Genomic DNA, 14,279 nt, shown 5'->3' with positions numbered 1-14,279 from the left:
ACACCTTCTCTGTACAGTGATAGATCATTTAATACTAGAATGGAAAATCTAACTTTGGTTCCAAAAATGTACTCATGGCCCACAGAACTTTTTCTTATCATGCACTGGACTGAAAGTGTGAGGCTAGTCAAAGGAACATATTTTATTTGGTTTTGGGTTAGCTCCTTTGCCAAAATATCTTTTTCTTTTTTTAATGATGTATCAGATTTCCCTTTGTTCTCCTGGTGAACTCATAATGACTATAAAAGCTTAAGCAAATCCCAAAATTAGCTGCAGTGTTTATAATGTCCTCTCTTCATTATGAAATCTGGTCAATTTCCCACAGGAGTTTGCTACCCTTCAACTGATGGATGATCTTCAGATGCAAAGTATAACAGAATTCAGCTGGTAAATAAGAGGTTCTCACACTTCAAGGACTTAGCCTCATCTACACCAGCAAAATGAAGTAGATATGAGAAGTAATGGTGTTAATAAATACTTTTTTCCAGGATTTATTCAGCCATCTTTGACGGCATTGGTTCATAATAACTAATGACAGGACTTTCAAGGAGCTCCCTCATCTATCTGTTTATGTTGGGATTTGTGATTGGAGTCATCCCATCTGAGAGTAATTATAAATGATGAAAATGACCCTCCCTCTAATTCTTCATCTAAGAAGTGACTGTTAAAGCCCTGGTGATGCAGTGAGTAACAGAACCATATGATCCTAGTGAAGATTTGAATTTTCCCATGTCAATCAGCTTGTCAGACGCTAGTCTTAACAATTTACGTGGGCTGCTGGTATAGGACAGACTTTTATTTTTCCTTTACCTCACCAGTGTCTTGTATAATCAATCAACTAGCCAGGCACTGGGCTACCTGTTTTACAGTGGGAGCTATGTGCTGACAAAGGTTTCATGATTGATGTTTTCAGGTAATCACCAAGGTCAGAGGTTCCCAAATAGGTCCAACAAGCCCTGGACGCTACATGGGCTCTCAAACTACTATGACCTGGATTCTGGAATCTTCTCTTTACTCCTGGTCACCTCTGAGTCTCTGAAGGTTGTCCAGATGGAAATGTATGGGACCCTGGTTTACTGAATATGAAAACCTGAAGTCAGGCATGAGGCAGCAACAAAAAGCTCGATAACACTGAGGTAGGGTTCTGGATAGGGTTTGGAAATTGTGGATCAGATGACAAACCAGCTCTTAATCCCTCAACTGGGAATTATCTGTTCTGAAAAGCGATGCAACCTAGCCAACACCTGTCCCTGGGAACAGCTCACCATTGACAAGTGTAGTTCACATGGAGTACATAGCAATGCCCAACACTCTTACTTGGGAGGATCATATATCACAAATAGTATTCCCTTCACTGGACAAGTGGGGCCAGCTTTGTGACAATGCAGCACAGGATGATAACTATTTCTTAGACGTTTTTTCTTTTGGGGTTTGATGGGGAAAGCCCAGATTTAAGCACCTTTCTATGTCTTGTTTGAATCCACAGTGCCACTGTCACCAGTTCTCTCTGAATGCACTTTGCCCATCTGGCAAGTGAGGAAACCAGTGCCCAGGCAGGTGCCATCAGTTAGCTCCTTGTCCTCATAACAACCTAACAACTTCCAATAGCCCTGACAACTGACCAAAATAGCTTAGCCTATTTTAACTTCAAAGTAGCATTAAAATGAGTTGGGCCCAGGGAATGAGGTCTCTGATGAGTGTCAGGAATGGTGTGTTCACTATTGCTACAGAGTTAGGACAGACATTGCTACCCTTGTGGATATAAAACCTGGCTGTCCCATCTGAGTTTCCTTCTCTCTGGGCCCCCAACAATCCTTTCTCCTCACATAACCTTATTCCTCTCCATCTACCTAGAAATCTTAGCCCTTCTCCTGGAGTCACCTCAATCCATTCCCAGCCAATGTGTCCTGAAGTAACCTTGCACCCTTCTCCATTTCCTTTAGTATGTTCACTTACTGAGGTACTTTTCACTTTGCAACTAGTTGCTGGTTGGGTTCTTTCCTATAGCTGTTTTAAGGCCACAGGATTATAGAAACACTGACTGAGAGCTAACCAAGGGACCCCCCAAGGCTATGTTGTACAACCTTCTCATTTGACAGATGTGGAAACTGAGGCCAAAGGAAGGAGAGGGACCTGCCCCAAACCACACATGGCAGAGGCAGGATATGAATCCAGGACCTCTGACCTCTTCAGAGTCATGCTTTCCCCAAAGCGCCTCACTGTCACTTGTCTTCCTCTAAGGGACTTCAAGACATTGGTGGGATAGTGCCCCATATCTAATCTCCCACAAGAGGACACTGCCTTGCACGCAAGTGATATCTTCTGATGAATGACTGAGCACATGACAGACATTGATACTTTACTAGAGTCCAGCCACTAAAATCTTGCTCCTGGTGTGGTGGAGGTGAGACCTGAATTGTTCAAGGAGATGGGGTTCTATCAGGAGGAAACGGCTGATGTGGAGGCCTGGCCACAGGCAGTATGTCTGTCATCTCCCGCTAAGTTGAGCCTAGTCTGAGATCATCAACAGGGTAGGCTGGCTGCAAGCAATGAGCCCTTTAGCTACAGCAACTCATACATTACCAAGGGGCTGTGAGCTTCATGGGTGGGGGAGAATGCACATTAATGAAATCAGTAACTTGAGATATCAAAGTGTTTAAAAGACAGAGATGGAAAGACCATTTCAAAGGAAGAACCTCGAGAAAGGGAAACTCAAAAGCCATAAATTTCTTTCCCTGGGGGAAGGGGAGGGGGGAACCTGAAAATCAGGGAAAGCCTACATTTGATTTCATGATTGATAGAATGCTAATTCTATTTGAGAACTATTGAGTCAACTCAAAAAAATTCCAGACATTAGGCAACACTTGCATATGATGACTTACTAACACTTTTCCTTATAATTTAATGAATGTCCAAAGGTAGCCTTTTATCAAATGGATGCCAATTCTATTTGAGAACTGAGTGAACTCAAAAAAAGGAGAGCTAGCATTTATGGAGCACTTTAAGGTTTCCAAAGGGTCTGAACAGCCCTAGTGAGCTAGGTACTATTATTACTCTTTTGTAGATGGGGGGATAAGTGACTTGCCCAGGGTCACACAGTTAGTATGACAACAGCTAGGTAGTGCAGTGAACGGAGTACCAGCCCTGGAGTGCAGAAGACCTGAGTTCAAATCTGGTCTCAGACACCCACTAGCCATCTGACCCTGGGCAAGTCACATAACCTTGTTTGCCTTAGTTTTCTCATCTGTAAAATGAGCTGGAGAAGAAAATGGCAAAACAGTGGCAGTATCTTGCCAAGAAAACCCCCAAAGTGTCATGAAGAGTTAGACATGATTGAACATGGCTAAACAACATCACCACAACACAGCTAGTAATTTTTCTGAGGCAGGATTTGAATTCAAGTCTTCCTGACTCCAGGTCCATCACTGAGCTACTGAGTCACCTAACTAGCATGTTAGTCATTATCTTTGGTCCTGCCCATTGGCCAAATATTGCCTTCCCAATTTACTAATGAAGCCACAGAAGATCTTGGCAGCTCCATTTCTTGGCAACTTGTTTCTCTCCATGAACCTTCCTGATGCAGAACAGTCCCTTTCACACCTATCCCTTCACTGAATAATCTTTTACATTTTTTTAAGAGTTAGAAGGGACCACAGAGGTATCACTGGAGTTAGAAGCACATCATGCTGTTTTGTCATGGAAGACTTTTATTTTTTCAGATTGGTGAGCGCTCATGTAAAATTTATTTTCCCTTTCATCTCATTTCAAATAATTGTATCAGTTAGCACACTAAATTGCTTCTTGGTGCCAAAAGTATGCACAAAATATTAAAAAGCACAAGCAAATGATGTCTGATTTAAGCAGGTGGGGAACCACCTCCACTGATGTAGAAAAGACTTCCTAGTCTTCAAGAATTCTTTCAGTACAGAGACTAAGTGATTGGAGGGGTCATGCAGCTGAACAAGCCGATTAACAATACAGGATTAAAAAAAAAACCTGGAAAAATACTATAAAAGAAGTCCTAGGGAAGTTGTGATTAGTGCTGAGTAAAATGTACAAAAAGACAGAACTTATATCCAAGTCTATCTGACTCCAAATCTGGCCCAGTACTCACAACTCTAGGCTTCCCTGCTGTACTTTGATAACGTTGAAAATGTTCCCTCTAAAATACTTCCAGGAATTGGCATCTATGTACTGGTCAACTTCAAAATAACTTTGTAGACATTTCACAAAGTTTTTCAGTTGAAAAATCTCAGTACAAGGGAGGACGTACAAGTAACTACTCAAGAAGAAAGCCATTAAAGACAGCTAGGTTCTGACCAGTCACAACTTTCTTATCTTGTGAGCTTTATAACAGAAGGATTCCAAGTCCATACCTTAAGGAAAACTTACACATGATGACTCACTAACACTTTTTCTTATAAATAATTTATTGAAATTTCAAAGCTGGCCTTTTATCAAACAGATTCCAAACATCAAGACTATTTTGAAAACTTCTAAGCTTGCTGAAGCATGATACCATGTTGATACTGATTCCAGAAAACTTAATGAGGCTACCTTTCTAGTTTAGTCAAAAATAGCTATTGTTGGCAGCCAGTGACAAACTTGTGCTTTTCCATGTGGAGCCCCAAAGCCAAGATGATGTGAACGCTTCCCAAAAGTAGCAATTAGTGAGATTAGGCGTGCCTGTCTGTCTGATGCTTTTCCAAGCACGGTCCGAAGCAGGATGCCTTTCCTAACATGGGGAACTTACCTTCTTCTTGAACGACTGCTCAGACTCTTGCAGTCGGCTGCCCCTCTCCGTGACACACACTTTGCTATAGTCCTGCTTCTTGCTAAGTCGGCTCTTCCAGTCTTCCTCTCCACTCTTTTTCAACAGTGCCAACCTAGGAGAGAACACTAACTCTAAGACTGCACCACAGCATTTTTAAACTTAATAAAATTAGCTGAAGGATTTTGAAAAATTTAAAACCAAACCTCTCATTCTTTTTGCCCAATTATCAGTTACCTAACTTTCCCCTCCACCCCCCAATATATACATATGTATCATAATTATCCTACTTATGATTTGGACACAGGGTACTGAAAGACATAGATCTTAAACTCTAGCACCTTCTATGCAAAAGCCAGGCATACTCATACAGTGACAAATACTCTGTTAACCATCTTTCCTCCATTCTCACCTCCCTCACATTCTGGAGATGGAAGGTGAGAAATTAGGTAACGCATAATCCTATTCCTAAGATGCTTTATAAGATATTAAAGTTTTTGGAGAAAAAAGTTGGAGACTGTCCGATGGGCTTTTGTAGTTGCATCATGGTGTTAGGCAAACAGATCAGGTGTTTTACTGGCCTAGGATGCAGGAGGCATGGAGGAAGTAATAGCCTCTAGGAGAGAAGGCCTTTAGTGACCTCTTCTGGCCAAGGAATGACACTTGATTAAGAAGCAACGGCCTGGGTATTCATTTAGCAGAGAATTCTGTAGAAATGAGTTAATAAAGGAGGAATTTTTTTTTATTTTGACTAATGGACTTAGATCTTAATGCTTCCTCCATTATTGCTATTATCATTAGCAAACCATCACTTCTAAGATTGTGTATCTTTCTCTCTGGCCCTTGTCCATTTGTCCCTTCTACCATTACCTACAAATATTGGCCTTTTATATCGATCTTCTTCCTATTAAGGTCATTCCCCATAAACCCCCCCTTTTTGCAATAATACCCATGAAAAATATCTGTAGAAAAGCATCTAATCAACTGAGATGATCATATGATCCACTTTGATCTAAACAGCAGCTTGATAAATATGCATTTGCATACAGACTTACCAAGCAAATGTACAAAATAACTTTTGAGGGTATTTTTTATTAGTTATATTTTGTGTTGACTAAACAACAACAAAAATGTAGAGAGTAAAAACACGAGAAATTCAGAAAAGTCATAGGCAGGAAGTTATTCAGTTCATTCACGCAAATTTCATCTGAATCTGGGCTTGAAAAATTGATAGGGGAAAATACTTAAAACTGACTTTTTCTCCTCCTGCTGAGTCTGTCCCTTCAAATTCTCTAAAGTCTTTAATATGAACTCCATTAATTTGAATTTATGAGCAAATTCTTGGAATAAAAAGATCATGGAATTGGAAATTAAGAAAGGGGCTCTGGTCCTGGGGTTTGTGGGTTTGTCACTAACTCGATAAGATGATTTAAGGCCAGTCACTGATTCATTTGCCTCATCTGTAAAATAAAGGAGTTATAAGTAAGCAATCTTTAAGGTCAAACATTCTGTGATTCTACGTTTGAATGTGAACAGAACCTAGGCTGGAATTGATTTTTATCCTAGGATAACAATAGTGTTGCTAGGAAAATGAAAAGTAGGAATAAGATTTCAAGGAGCAACTTTTGCCTAGGCAAGAAAACAAAACACTTACAAACTCTTTCAAAAAGCATGCATTTATCTACTCGGAGAGAAACTTACCTACAAACCATTTTTCCCTTGTCCTAAGACCTCATAGTACAATGCTAAGAGCCTCCCACAAGGGGGCATGAGACCTGAGTAATAGTCTGATCTACCAGGTCTGATCTATTTACCTGAGGCTGGGTAAATCACCCAAACCCTCTGGGACTGAGATCTGTTATCAGTAAAATGAAATAGGGACCCAGATTTCCTCTGGAAATTCAATGATTTCAGTGACTCATTAGGTCTGGGAAGTTAGATTTTGGGAAAATCACCCAATGACTCTGTGAAGACCAAATGATCTTGAGGTCTTTTCCTGCTTGATGATCCTACCCTAGTCTCTTGTTAGCTAGAAGGGAATGATGTAAAAAGAGTTTGAAAAGATTTTCATTCCTTTGAAAGCATTTAATTTTATATTTCTAACTTTCCACTAATACAAACTAGCTTTCCTTTTAGTTAATTTGAATTAGTGAAGCTCATTTCATAGGGAGAAAAAAGGATGGGTTCTCTGGCCTCGTGGAAACACATAGTGAGCCATTATTGCCATTTGTACTTATAAAGTGCTTTTCCAGATTTAGAAGACTTTTCTCACTAGAGATATAACATTGATTAAAAAAAAAAAGGGAGGGGTTTAAATGAATCCCAAATGAGCATTTTTTACCAACATTACCATGCTACACAAAATTATAACCTACTTCGAAAGGTACTACCCTTACTCAGAACTTCCTTAGAACACATTTTCAAGAACAGGCCAAAGGGTCAGCTTAGGGCTAACAAGAAAATTGGCCTCAATACTTTTTTAGGCATGTATAATCTTGTGTGGGAGTATGTATGTGTGTGTATAAGTGTTTAAAAACTAGTATTACATAGTATGATCACCCACTCACCCAGATTTGCCTAAAAATGAAATTTTGGCTATTAAAAAACAAACTCAAATCCATACCAAAGGACAAAGATTTGCTATTTTCAAGAACAATTGAAAGTATTTTCAAAAGGCTTTTAAGGTCATTCCAAAAGAGGAATCCCCTCCTCCCCACCCCCCTTTTTAAAGGCAATCAGGATTAAGTGACTGGCCCAGGGCCACAAAACTAGTAAGTGTCTGAGTTTGGATTTGAATTCAGGTCCTTCTGACTGCAGAGCTGGGGCTCTATCCACTGCACCACCTAGCTGGCCCTCAGAGAGGAATTTTAAAGATGTTTTTAAGCCATTTAGATACATAAGATCTGACATATAGTTTGAGGTATAAGTTTAGCCACACCTCAGCTGTTATTTTATTTGGTTTTTCAATAGCCCAATAATAGATTAGGTATTATTTATTATCTTTATCAGAGAAAACTTCGGCACAGTTATTAAGTAACTTAATCAAGTGACTTAATTATGTGACTAATCAAAGTCAGAGAACAAGTAGCAGAGGCGTAATTAGAACTCAGGTCTCCTGATTTTCCACCATATGCTTGAGAGACTTCAAGGCACATGAAAAAGAGTTTTGGTCACAAACCCAGCAAAGTCCTGGGTTAAAATTCTGCCTTTGATATTTGTAACTTGTTTGACTATGGGGAAATCATTTTAACATTTTTAAGACTTAGTTTCTTCATTTGTAAAATGAAGGCTATACTGGTAGCATTTCCCTTTAAGGTCAAATGAGATAATAAAGTGCTTTACAAACCTCAAAGTACCACTTAAATGTTGGTTATTGTTGCTAAGGCTATATTTTGCATTTTGACCATTAACACTTATAATGTTCTGATTAGTTCATGTTTATGGATTAAATAAATTCTCAATGTCAGACTTGTTTAAGTCAGCTGAATCCCCCTCCTTCCCCTTTTTTTGGAATGGCTTTCAAAGAATCCATCCCTTCCAAATGTTTTAAACATTCACTTGTGAATGCTCTGGCTCGGTTTTCACCACAGACTTCTAGGGCTATATCATAGCTAAAATAACGTGGGAGAAACAGTGCAAAAATTATTAAACCCACATGGTTCCTTGGACATCTATTTCTTACTAGCAGCCCCAACACGGAGTGCAAATGGGGAGTTATTCTAAAATAACATGCACATCAAATCCTAAATGCATTATTCCTGTCCCTTTAAATTTCCTACTTGTGGCTGAACAAGACAAGAAGAGGGCAGATCTTTCCAAATGCATTCATTCCTCCTGTGATCTCACCACCTCCCCCACTTGCCACAAATAGCAAAGCATAGGAGAGTGGGGAGGAGCTGAGCATCTCTCCCCACACATGAGATCCATTACTTTCCTGGCAGTTCCAGCAATCATCAGGGTTGTTTAGCTCAGCCAAATCCAAGTGCTTGTTTGTGCATCTTGGGGTTGGTGACAAGGATGATTTGTCTGGGCCTCTGAATGCCAGTGAATGACCTACTAAAATCAAGTCTAGAAATGGGCGAACAGGAAGCATCTCCCACCTTATCATGTTTGATCAGGAATTAGCTGGGCTTCTCTCTTTTTTTTTATTTTTAAAGATAATAACTTCATTCACAGTAATTGCACAAACACATCATTCCCATTGTAGCTAGCATTATGTAACACTTTAAGATTTGCAAAGTGCTTTTTTCCCCCACATCTTATTTCATTTGGTCCTTAAACAACCCTGGCAGTAGGTGTTATAATTATTACCATTTTACAGATGAGGAAACTGAGGCAGAAGTTGTGACTTATAGTGCTACTATATGTCTAAGGCAGGATTCAGACCCAAGTCCAGGGCTTTATCCACTGTGTGACCCTCGCTGCCTCTTACACATTTCTGTACCCCTTTAAGATTTAGAAAAGCCATTTTGTCACAGCACCTCCAAGAGGCAGGTAGCACAAGTATACACTCCCATTCTATAGATGGGAAAATTGAGGATCAAAGAGGCTCAATGATTTTCAGTACTGCACACAGCTAGCAGCAGTTGAAGGTGGGATTCCAACCTTGGTCACTCCTGACTTTAGTCATGTTTTTCATGGGGCTATTTGGTGGGATAAGGGAAGCATTAGAAAGGGAGGAATTGCTTTCAGAGGAAAAGAATGTCTTTACCCTCTTTGCTTCTCATCCTATCCCTGTGGTATTCTTTCTCCTGACAGTAGAAAAGGAGGATGCTGCTGAGCATCACACACGTGTGTGCGTGTGCATGTGTGCATGTGAGTGTATGGATATATATTTTCATCAGTCTGTAATTTCCCAATAAAAAAAAGATCTACCTGTCCTTCTGAGGGCTTGAGTGTTAATCAATCCTTGGAATATGCTTATATGTCAAGATTAGGTCAAGTGCATGGGAAGTAAACCCTTCAAGTTAAACATTATTTCCTTATATTTCCCCTTTTAAAACTTCCTGGCCATCATTTCAGTATCCCACCAATGCTAAGTTCAGTTGGGACAGCATAAGCCTGAACTGGATCTTTAGGCGCTCTGCGGCAGAGGGAAAGAGTGGGAATGGGGTGAACTAGTGTCAGTTCATGAGCTACAGAATAAGATTGGGCTCTAAGTCATTATTATACTAATCTGGGGCCCTCTAGTGGCGGAAGGGTCTAGTTACATCACAATTCCTAGAAGCCCTATCTATCTTTTGGTCATGGTCTCTTTTTAGGGTGAAAAGGGAGAAAGACAGTTATAAAACCCAAAGTATTATCCAGAATCCCAACTTGTATCAGCCATATTGAACCTGATAGATTTCCAAGGGCAACAAGGTCAGAATAAGGATTCTAGAGACTCAAAGACAGCCTGCTCTTACCCCAACCTTCCCTTCAAAGGGAAAGGATAGGTATATTATATTGTATAATCTCTTCTGTCCCTTTTAAAAGAGAAGAACTGCAGCTGTTTGGGAGTCATGACAGAAAAGCTGATGAAGGTATGAAATAAAAGCTTATCATAACTTTAAATATACTTTGAACATTCTGCAGCACTATATAACTTAGAAATGCTTTCCTAGATTTTGGTGTGGATTCAGGAAAAGAAGGTATTTTTAATGAGGTTTGGAAAAAAGAAGGGACACCGTCAGACTGTGTGCCCTGCTTTTTGATTTGAGAAATGTGATTTCCCTAGATTTTTTTTTCAAGAAGTTCCCCTTTGACTTCACACACACATGCACACACGTATACGCACACACGCACACATATATACACACATGTACATGTACATACAACTTGAAGAGATAAGAACTTATAAGTGTTTTTAAAAATTATTCATTCAGTGGAAACAAAGGTAACTAGTTCTTAGCTGAAACTATGTACCACTTATAGTTATAAAAGTTGCTATTATCAAAAGTTGAAAAAATGAGTAAAAAGGGACTTTTGTTAGAGCACTAACATACAGCAAAAAGCACAATTTAAAAAAAAGCTTTCAAATTAGACCTGTGTGGTGCTGGGCCTGGAGTCAGGAAGACCTGAGTTCAAAAGACACTTACTGGTTCTGTGGCCCTGGGCAAGTCACTTAACCCTGTTTGCCTCAGTTTCCTCATCTGTAAAGTGAGCTGGAGAAGGAAATGGCAAACCACTTCAGTATCTCTGCTAAGAAACCTCCAAATGGGGATCATGTAGGGTTGGACATGACCAAAAACAGCTGAACAACAAAAATTAGGAGGTTCAAGTGTATCACATACAGGAAGCTAACACCACACATTTATCTCCATACAGGGGTAGCATAATTGGCCAATGTAGGGAAGGTAGAGGAGCAAAATTGAGTAGGTATTGACTGAGCAGTGAAGTCTGTTAAGTCAGCATCACTGCTGCTATTTTGGAAACGTGAGACCTGTGAGAAGAAGTATCACCAGGTCATTCAAGACTTGATCATAGACAGTGCTTTCCCACCCTCCCTTCTACAAAATTCTCAGCAAATGCTAGCTGAAAAAAGTGATGTTGGGAGATCACTCTTTTCGAATATACTTCTTTCTCCCCATGAACCTTTATACTCACAAATGTTAGCTCCTAGAAAATTATGGTTGACTTTATTCTGACTTTGATTACACATCCAAAATCTTCACTTATACCCCTGTAGAATTCTAATTCTAGTTCCCATTCTAATGCTTCTTTGGTACTGCAGAAAGAACACTGAACTGGCAGTCAGGAGATGGGATCTGGTCTCAACTCTGTTACTAATCAGTGCCTCAAAGTATAGGGCAAGGAGAGAGAAGGAAGTATTGTTACTTTCAAGTATGCATACGTAATACTCTCAGAAGAGGAAAAGTCAGCCTATCCTCCTAGGCTTCAGTAAATAGGTAAAAACTAATGACCGCCCACATCAACAAGTGTTTATCAAATGCCTACAGCTGACAGGAGTACTGTGCTAGGCTAAGAGATATAAAGCAGTTAAATCAGTGTTTGAATGCTTAATGTAACAGAAATGCTATTATACTTAGAATCAGAAAAATGTGGGTTCTGAATTCAGTTTCTGCCACTGCTATCCCTGTGACCTTGACCAAGTAACTTCTCTCCAGACCTTTGTTCTTTGTTCGTAAGATATAGGCTTTGACTAGATGAGTTTCAGCTCCAGATTGTATGATATTGTGATCAGCCAAGGAGATACAAATTATTCTCCACTGTTAAGGGTCTGAATAAATGTGCTTTCATTTGGAAATCAAATAAAAAAAATTTCCTTCTATCTGATGCCTTCATGTATCTAATGTTAAGAGAAAAAAAGTCTAGATTTATGAAGAACATAAGAAAGAGATTGTCCTGTCTTCTGAAAAATAAGACCAAAAAGAAAAAAAAAAGAAAGAAAAATAAGACCAGGGCAATCTGAAATCTGTCTAGAAGAAAGGAAAAGAGACCAACATGATTGACAGAGCCAATGAAAAATTCTGAATGGTGAGCTGTGATAAGCAAGTGTCCAGACGGCAGAGCCACGGGTCTGGAGGATTGAAGGATTTCTGATAATCACGCTGCGAAATTAACTTGACCTCTTTTCACCCAGTATTTTTATTGCTATTAAATCTTTTGCTGTTTAATTCTACTGTAGCTGGAGGTTAAAAGAGGAAATATATCCAGAAAATGTTTAGCTCATTGTTCTCGATAACTGCTACGTTTAAATATATCCTCCTCAATCCCATTTTAGTCTTCTGAATAAAATGAGGATATTGCACTTTTGCCACTCAAACGTAATCTCTCAGAGTTGTTGTCTGGGATAAATTCTCACTGTACACTATAGAAATTCATTCATCTACTTGCCCTAAAAAATAAACAAAACTGAAGGTTCGATTCTAGGTGCTGCCATTCTCAGGAAAAATATATATTCACTGCCCCTTTATGCACACATACTTTCTATAGAATGAAAGGCAAACCCAGCACTCAAGAGCCATCAACCAGAATTTGTTAAGTGCTTACTATGTGCCAGACATTACGCTAAGCTGTGCAGCTTGGCTGTATTTTTTGAAATATGCAAAAATGTTAATTTGAAATAAACTGTATTTAAGTCACACAAAAATAATAAGTCTTGGTTAAAAAAATATTGTGCCCCCATTTCCTGCATCAGACTCTTTCTAGGCTTGGCACTCAACATGTGGTTATTAGATCTGCCATTGGGTAAATGTGGTTCACCACTGAATAACCCCGTCTCCTCAAAACATTCTAATATGACACCACATCTTTGCAAGTGATTTGATTAACTATTTTAAACAATAGCTCTTCAGGAAGATATCTATTAAAGAAGCTTCATGCTTCTCAATGGGGTGAACTAAATAAGTAGATTGTTACCTTTCTTTGATGGACATCGTTTTGCTAGATGCATCAAGAGCATCCTCTGACACTTTGCTCTCTCCACCAGCAAACATCCTACATGGATTCTTGGAGAGTCTTTCCTCTGATTGTTCCAGAGACTCTCGTCTACTGGAGACCAGGGCTGTGGTCTGAGAAAGACTCTTCGTGGCTGTGGTGCCAGGAAGTTCGGACGTGGGCTCAACAGGCTCTGCTCAGTGAAAAGGAGAATGCAGCATTAGCACTTATGTCTTTAGACTGGCATTCTCAGACCCATTAACTGCAACAATCAAGGGTGGCAAACTCAGACCACAGACATCACGTGGGAGACTGCACAGCCAACTTTAGGAACTGATCATTTAATTCCACAAGTACTTATTAAGCTCCTACCATGTACTAGGCATTCAGAGACAAAAAATGCAAAAGTTCAAGCTTTTAAAAGCTTGCATTCTACTGTGAGGAAAACAAAACGGAAATAAATATAAAGTCACTAGGGCATTTGGGAGGGAGTGTGCACATAGCCCCAAAAGGACTCTTGTGGGAGCTGGGGCTGGAGCTCAACCCTGAAGGGCATTCAGGATCCCAAGGGACCAAAGTGAGAGATGAGGGTTCTTAGCATCAGGGACATCCCTCTGTATTAAAAATATTATATAAAGCTTAAAGATTTGCAAAGTGCTTTCCATACACCATCTCATTTGCTACTCACAATAAATCCATGCTCAGAGGTTTCTGTTTCTGTTCAGACATATGGTTTCACTGGTGAAAGGTACTCTCAGGAAGAAACTCTTTTTACCAGAGTAAGTCAGCACACTCTACTGCACTGGTGTTAGAGAGACAGGGAGAGGGGGGGAGGAAGAGGAGGACGGAAACCTTGACAGGTGAAGAGCTCTGCCCTATCTCTCCAGGTCGCCATGCTGCCTCTCGTTAGGGTAGGTCACATGGGATCACTATCTTTACCTTGCAATACAGGAAACTGAAGCTTAGAGAGCAAAGTTTGGTTGGTTTGTGATCACCTAGCTAGCAAATATCAGAAAAGGACTTTGAACTCTCCAGTCTAACATTTTATTCACCAGGCCAAGCAGTCAGCTCTACCTATGTTGAGTACTATGAAAATATGTAGTCCATCAGGTTTTAAAAGCACAAAAAC

General features: G+C 39.8%; 1 protein-coding gene across 42 annotated transcripts in view; it reads right to left on the bottom strand.

Annotated features, from left to right (window-relative positions):
• The window catches only part of SVIL (supervillin), a 266,599-nt gene that overhangs the window by 51,853 nt on the left and 200,467 nt on the right, over positions 1-14,279 (bottom strand). For all 42 annotated transcript variants that reach the window (XM_072651890.1, XM_072651879.1, XM_072651891.1 and 39 more), the window contains 2 exons: positions 13,133-13,343; positions 4,754-4,886 (listed from right to left, as the gene is read on the bottom strand). In XM_072651890.1, coding sequence (XP_072507991.1) covers positions 4,754-4,886; positions 13,133-13,343 — 344 coding nt within the window. The remainder of the gene's footprint in view (positions 1-4,753; positions 4,887-13,132; positions 13,344-14,279) is intronic.

This window comes from Notamacropus eugenii, chromosome 3 (genome assembly GCF_028372415.1).
Source record: "Notamacropus eugenii isolate mMacEug1 chromosome 3, mMacEug1.pri_v2, whole genome shotgun sequence".
NCBI lineage: Eukaryota > Metazoa > Chordata > Mammalia > Diprotodontia > Macropodidae > Notamacropus > Notamacropus eugenii.
The sequence above is the reverse complement of the archived record's forward strand: the minus strand, read 5'-3'. Positions and strand labels throughout refer to the sequence as shown.